General features: G+C 35.7%; 1 protein-coding gene across 1 annotated transcript in view; it reads right to left on the bottom strand.

Moving 5' to 3' along the window:
* LOC130244133 (pleckstrin homology domain-containing family G member 3) overlaps positions 1 to 8,184 on the bottom strand; it is a 130,390-nt gene that overhangs the window by 9,121 nt on the left and 113,085 nt on the right. Inside the window, exons 15-16 of the mRNA XM_056476416.1 lie at positions 6,612 to 6,622; positions 4,772 to 5,059 (exon numbers count right to left, since the gene is read on the bottom strand). Coding sequence (XP_056332391.1) covers positions 4,772 to 5,059; positions 6,612 to 6,622 — 299 coding nt within the window. The remainder of the gene's footprint in view (positions 1 to 4,771; positions 5,060 to 6,611; positions 6,623 to 8,184) is intronic.

The following is an 8,184-nucleotide window of genomic DNA, read 5'->3' as shown; positions in this document are numbered from 1 at the left end:
TTGACACACAGTGTTTGAGCTAGGTATTGCATTCCTGCTACAAAACACATGCAAGCGCAGGTTGCCAGATTGACGACACCAACAGGAGTGTGCCTGTCCATCAAGCCTAAAGGCTGATTTAGATCGTGTTCTAATTAAAAGCAACAACACACGATAGAAGGAATATTCTCCATATGAAGAGGAGTTTTTGTTCTAACCAACACCTGAAATTGATATATTAGAAAGGCTTCTCACAGCTGAACAACAGAAAACTGACAATGATCAGCTCAGGTGCAGCTCATGTGCTTTATTCAGTGTTAAATGCCAATAATGTGAGTCTGAATGTTGTTTCACATCACAGTTATTACCATACTACTGAAAGCAGCAGCAGCAGATAGTTCACCTCAGATCTGGAGAATGAAATAAACCATCTGAAATTTAACCTCAGAGCTGAGACTCAGTGCAAACCAACACATATCAGTGATTCAGCATCTACATTTAATCATGTTAAAGAGCTTTAATATGTATTAATTAGATTATAAACCTCACCATTTCGCTGGAGTGCAGTGAGTGCACTATTCTGTGCTTCTGAATGGCTGTATTTACATTACTGTTGTGTTTCGTCTGGTGCAAACAGCCAGATTGCTCATCACTGCAAACGCGTGTTGTTCGGACACAGGGTTACAATGTAACCTGCTCACCTAATGTTTACACTCGTAATATTTATATTATTTGCTAATTAATAACCACCTCATGTGAGACTCTGAAACTGCACCTCATTTCGGAGTCTGCTACTGTCCACCAGAGGTCACATTTCAGTCACGGACGCATGCTTTAAGAGCCTTCCTGAATGAATGAATGAAATACGCTGTTTTCCACCAAGGAAACACAAGTGCTGAAATATAATTGGCTAAACTGGCAGTGGGCGGGTTAAACGACCAAAACAAACACAGCTGATCCGGCACGTAACACACATGTTCAAAGCAGAATATCTTGACTTCAGCATTGTTTCTCAGATAAACAAGAATGTTTACTGAGCATGTTTCTGAATATCTGCACACATATGATGGTGTTTTTATGATGCAGAAGAGTCAAAAACTGGCATACAGCACCTTTAATATAGTATATAACTAAAATAAAACAGCAAAACACACATTTTTTGACCCTGGATGACAAAACCAGTCATAAGCTTACTTTTTTTTAAAACTGAGATTTACACCTCAGCTGAAAGCTAAATAAATATGCTCGTTTTATTGATGTGTGGTTTATTAGGACAATATTTGGCTGAGATGCAACTAATAGAAAATCTGCAATCTGAGGGCTCAAAAAATACATTTAAAGCTCTTAATGCACACTACTAATCTACTACTAACAAAATGAGTTGTATATTCACAGAAGAAAATATGATCATTACTTAATGATTTTTGGCATGAAGGAAAAATCAATTTCTTGATTCTTGAAAATACATTTGACCCACACAATGCATTTTTTGGTTCTAGCCAGAAATATATACAGTATCTGTGCAACATAAGACCGGTGTTGTGCTCCAGAGTCACATTTCAGCATTATTAATGGCCAAGCATGCAGACGTGTCAGATTTCAGTTCATGCAGAAATCCATGCACTGTTGCATCAGAAGAAATCAGTCTCAGAGTGCAGAATTTGGAAATGTGATTCAGACAGCACAGCAACGGCTGTCAGGTTATAGATCAGGGCCTGTATTCACAAAACATTTTATCCTAGCACTTAGCAAGAGTTCTCCTAAACCTAAACAATAGTGATGCAGAGTGATGCTCATCAGAGTTCTCTACATATATATGCAGAATTTTAACGATTCAAATGCTGCTTATTGGCAGTGGCGTAAAGGAACTAATTACAAATACTCAAATGACTGTAATTGAGTAGTTTTTCTCAGGAATTGTATTAAGTAGCTTTAAAAATGTGTACTTTTACTTTGCTTTGAGTACATTTTTAATGCTGTATCAGCAGTGGATTAAAGAGTACTGAAAAATCATACTCAAGTAAAAGTACTATTACTTGCCTAAAAATGTAGAGCGAGTAAAAGTCTCTGTTGTAAATATTACTCAAAGTATAAGTAGAGCTTTCAAAAGTACTCAAGAGTAGTGAGTAGTGAGTACTAGGCTGTAAAAAGCTGATGCATTAACGTAACACTCTTTCAAGAGTTCACACTGAGCTGATGATTGATTATAAAGCTTGTTTGGCATGCTGTCCCGTAAGAGAGCTCTGAGCTCATAAGATCCTCGAGCCCGGGGCTCCGTCCCGTTTGCAAGGCGAGAGGGGAGTTTGAGCTCAGGTAGATCTGGAGAACTCCCCTGCTGTAGTAGCTGATGACCAGATAGTGATTGCTCTTAAGAGATAACTACTTACTAGGAGTGTGTCTATGGTGCCGATTTGGATTAGTCAATTAATTTAAGTTGCATGTTTTTGGATGGAAGGGGGAAACCGGAGAACCCACGTGAGCACAGGGAGAACGTGTAAACACACAGAAACGTCAGCTGGCTTGGTAAGGACTAGAATCAGTGACGTTTTTGCTGTGAGGCAACAGTGCTAACCACTGGGCCACCGTGCCACCCATCTAGGAAAGGAGGAGGAGTAGGGGTGGAAGGGGGATTCTTCAAAATGAAGATGGCTGTTATATTGAACTGAGGGTATTTATAGTGGCTTAGGAATCGTCTGATTGGTGAATCATGAATTGAATAATATGGGTCCAGCTGCAAGCAATCATAAGCACGTGATCCTCTCGAAATTAGTTTATAAATAAACTTCAAGTAGTGCATTTAGTGATTGCCTAGCAGTCACACAACGTCATAAGACGTTGATATTAGGTTAGATTTAGGCCGTGATGTCGAGTGATCAAAATTCAATGTCTAGGCAGTATCTAAGGACAATGTTTTTTATGATGTCAAATGATGTTGATATTTGGTTGTGTTAGAAAGTGACCAAAATCCAATGTCGAGTAAACGTCTTTATTCGTCAGGTATGGCAACCAAAATAAAACATCTAATAGACGTCATAGTGGTAACGTCCACACAATGTCAAACTGTAACATCATTAGATGTTGATATTTGGTTGATTTTAGGTTGGACGTTGGACATTGTTGTCAGCCTAACGTTGAGTTCTGATGTCAACCTGATTTTCATTTCCAAACAAAATACGACATCCCCACGATTTTAAGGTACACCGTCAATCTGACGTCATGTTGACATCTTGTGCCTGCTGTGTGTTTAAAGCCATTTCGGTCATCATACAGTAAACATCTGTCATCTTCTCATCAGTGACATGCATCTAAACAGTGTCTGGGTCAATGCGTGTACAGATTTTGGACGTCTTCTTGGACACTTTTAATGCTTCCAAACAGTTTGCTGCAATTATAAATGGCCCATGTCTTGAGGTAGTTCATTATGATGCGATTTACCTTCTGTGTGTGATTTGATTGGACAGGAGTCACACGACTGATTTTTCTAATCCCCATAAACAAGAAAAAAATAAAGTAGGAACTGCAGATTCAAGGAAAGTAGTGGAGTAAAAGTACAGATACAGCAATAAACATGTACTCAAGGGAAAGTAAAAGTTTATAAGACTACTTAGTGAATTACAATTCCTGAGAAAAACTACTCAATTACAGTCATTTGAGTATTTGTAATCGGTACTTTTACTCTTTATACTCTTTTACTCTTTTTAAGTGTCGGTACTTTTACTCCACTACTTTCCTTCAAACTGCAGGAATCTTCTTTATTTTTTCTTCCAATAAAAATTGGCTGAGCAGTCTTGTGATTCCTGTCCAATCAAATCGCACACAGAGGGTAACTCGCATCATAATGAACTACCTCAAGACATGGGCCATTTATAATTGCAGCAAACTGTTTGGAAGCATCAAAAGTGTCCAAGAAGATGTCCAAAATCTGAACCCCGCAATGGCCCAGACACTGTTTAGATGCATGTCACTGATGAGATGATGACAGATGTTTACTGTATGATGACTGAAATGGCCGTAAACACCCAGCAGGCACAAGATGTCAACATGATGTCAGATTGACATTGCATTTTGTTTTGAAATAAACATCGTTTTGACATCAGAACCCCAACATCCAACCTAAAATCACATCAGAACCCCAATGTCCAACGTCGGACCTAAAAATCAAACAAATGTCAACATCTAATGATGTTACAGCTTGACGTTGTGTGGACGTTACCACTTTGTCATCTATCAGACGTTGGATTTCGGTTGCCATACCTAGATGTCATTATGACATTGGTTTAAGATGTTGGCTCGACGTTGTATTTTGGTCACTTTCTAACACAACCTAAATCCTTAGACGCTGCCTAGACATTGAATTTTGGTCACCTGACATCACAACCTAAATCTACCCTAATATTAGCGTCTTATGATGTTGTGTGCCTGCTGGGTAATAACTAAATGCACTACAGAATATTACGTTTGCACACATCCACAAATTACATGTAAATACTACTCTTGCGTACTTCAGAAAGGTCTACTTTTTACTCATACTTTGAGTAATATTTACAACAGTGACTTTTACTCTACTTGCACTACATTTTCAGGTAAGTAATAGTACTTTAACTTAAGTATGAGTTTCAGTACTTTTTCCACCACTGCTTATTGGACATTACATCATTTAATGCGACTATGCATGACTACGGAGAGCTTACAACCTACTAACTACGTTTTGCCTTCAGAACATGTGGTGCACACCTACCCACATGCTTTGTGAATACAGCGTCTGCAGAAACAGAAAGTGACTGAATCTCACCGTTGTGACGTGATCAGAAAGCAAAGCCTTGGCTCTATAGCGCCAGCAGGAGATGGCGGCCATTACTGAACTGGCAAAATCTGCTACCTGCTCATTTCCCATCAGCCCCTGCTCTTCATTTTCCATCAGCCCCTGCTCTCCCCTCTCTTCTTGAACTGCTTTGACTTCATCCAGAGATCCAGAGCTCGACTCGTGCCCGTTTTCAGCCTGGTCTGGGTTTGTTTTCTCAGTGTGGAGAGCAGAAAGATGCTGCTTATCTGCTAGCAGAGCTCCTTCACTCTCTGCATGCTGAACACAACACAACATTAAATATCATTATTTTAGATTTTATATATATATGTATGTGTATATATAAAGAATACATACATATATATATATATACATACATACACATATATATATATATATATATATATATATACACACACACAAAAAAGTTAAAATAGTGAAATATTACTGCTATTTAAACATATTTATAATTGTTATTTATTTATGTGACAAAGCTGAATTTGATGCATCATCTCTCCAGTCTTCAGAGTCACATGATGCTTCAGAAATTATTTTGGAATATTTACATTTGTTTTAATGTTTTTGAGTCTCTGCATAATTTAATATAATTGCTACTTAAACGAGTGTTTTTCTAAGTGAATATATATTTTAAAATTTTTATTTATTTCTGTGATGCACAGCTGAATTTTATGCATCATTTCATCAGTGTTCAGGCTTTAAAAACTCGTCTGAATGGATGTTTTGTTATTAACTACTGTGCAAAATTGTGAAATGATTAAAATAATTGAAAAAATGTCTCTTCTGCTCACCAAAGTTGCATTTATTTTATAATAAAAAGCGTAAAATATTATTGCTATTTAAATGATGACTATTTAAATACATTTTGAAGTGTAATTTATTTTAGCGATTTAAAGCTGAATTTTATGCATCATTTCTCCAGTGTTCAGACTTCAAACACTCGTCTGAATGGATGTGCTGTTATTATCTACTGTGCAAAATTGTGGAATAATTAAAATAATTGTAAAAAATGCATTTATTTGATTAAAAAAAATGTTAAAATAGTGAAATATTACTGCTATTTAAATATATTTATAATTGTTATTTATTCATGTGACGTAAAGCTGAATATTTATTTTTACAATTTTTATTTATTTCTGTGATGCAAAGCTGAATTTTATGCATCATTTCATCAGTGTTCAGGCTTTAAAAACTCGTCTGAATGGATGTTTTGTTTTTAACTACTGTGCAAAATTGTGAAACGATTAAAATAATTGATTAAAATCATTTAAAAAGTTGCATTTATTTTATAATAAAAAAGTAAAACATTTAAATGATGACTATTTAAATACATTATGAAGTGTAATTTATTTTAGTGATTTAAATCTGAATTTTATGCATCATTTCTCCAGTGTTTCAGACTTTAAAAACTCGTCTGAATGGATGTGCTGTTATTAACTGCTGTGCAAAATTGTGGAATAATTACAATTTTTTTTTTTTTCTGCTCATCAAATGTGCATTTATTGGATTTAGAGATAAAAGAGATAAAATAATTCAATATTATTGCTATTTAAAATAGTGCCTTCTATGTAAATATATTGTGAAGTATAATTTATTTTAGTGATGTAAAGCTGATTTTTTTGCATTATTTCTCCAGTGTTCAGAGTCTCATGATCCTTCAGAAATCACACTAATGTGAGGATTTTTGTGGAAACTGCGAGAACTTCATTTTATATTCTTTGACACTTTGTTGTGCTCTTTATTTATAGTTTTCCCTTAAAAGTGTAATTACTTCAAATGTTTGCCTGCTAGTGTAAGCCTGTGCAGATCTTACCTTAAGTGTGTCTGTGGAGGATGAAGATGATGAAGACGATGATGCAAAGACCAACAAAGAACAAAAACAAAACATTAAAAACACATTATTAACATATATATATATAAATAAATAATATAAATAAATGAATATAAATATATATATATATATATATATATATATATATATATATATATATATATATATATATATATGTATGTAAACAACACAACTTTACTTTGAAAAAATATTTTAAATAAATTAAATGATCATTTATTATTTGAAACTATATAAATATTTAAAACAAATTAAACTAATTGAATATTGAACAGTTCTGTGTGGTTCTTAAATATGATTGGCTGACAGCCATTAGATATTCTGCCATAACAGCACTCATACAGCCTCTTCACCCTTGTGTATTACTCCACTCACATAGCCGCTGATCAGTAAACTCACTACAGTTTGACAAATATTGCAGCTGTTGGACAACATAATCAGTGGTGTAGTCCTTGCTATACGCACAAATACTCAGTATGCCTACTTTTTTCCACGAGCTGTTTGAGTATTACGACTTCTGAGGATCATACTCTCGGTATACTCACTTGTTTTGGTGATTAGACTTCCCTAATTTTTGTGCATTGAGTATTTGAGTTTTTCGAAGATCACAACAAATCAGCTGAATGACGTCTTGCTGAAACGTTCAAGTAAAATTGTAAAACAGCATGGGCGTCGCTTTAGGCCTCCTATATTTCCATTCAGCCCCCCTAACACTTTTGCGATTACCTGTACACTACTAAATGACCGCCTCTGTCCCCTTTAAATTTGATTTAAAAATGGTGGCAAAATCCCGCTCCTGAACTCGTTTTTTAGTTAGTCAGCAAACCACAGCTGTGCAGTGTGTATATATATATATATATATATATATAGTTACGTTTCACGTATGTTTTGTTTGTTCTGTTTTGCGTGCTCTTCTCTCTTTTCCGCTGTGTGTCATGTGCTGGTTCTAGGTGTGCAACCATTGGTCCAAGGAGCTGTCAATCACCATCGACACGCCAATCAGAACCGGGTCCGCTCCATATAAAAGCCGTGCGCTTGCGCTGTTCTTCAGGAGCGCTTGGCTCACAGCCAGTCTCCTCACTTGTGTCGGCCAGCCTGTTCATCTGTGTTTTGCTTACGATTTGCTGTGTTCTAGTTTTCTCTTTATCAAGAGACTGCTTTATTAGATATGCTCAGACAAAATCTCATATAATCCAATTCTCACAAAGATCGTTCAACTTCTCACTAGATAATAACTGAGCTGCAAGTTGAACGATCTTTGTGAGAATTGGATTATATGAGATTTTGTTTTGCTAATGGCTAACAGTGTGTACTTTACCAGAACTCTAGTAATGTGAGCAGTTTAGAATATTTATTTGTTAGTTAGTTTAAGGAGGCGTTGCCACATGTGTAATTTTGTTTTGAGGTTATGAAGTTTAGTTAAGCTACGTGCTGAAGATTACGGTTTTGTTTCTGCATTTTTCTTTGGTTAGTCAGTTTAGTGGGTTGGGGTTTAGTTAGATCGTTTTGTTATATTTATTTCTTTGTTTTGGCAACA

Source organism: Danio aesculapii, chromosome 17, assembly GCF_903798145.1.
Source record: "Danio aesculapii chromosome 17, fDanAes4.1, whole genome shotgun sequence".
Classification (NCBI taxonomy): Eukaryota; Metazoa; Chordata; class Actinopteri; order Cypriniformes; family Danionidae; genus Danio; species Danio aesculapii.
This window is presented reverse-complemented; position numbering and strand designations above follow the sequence as displayed.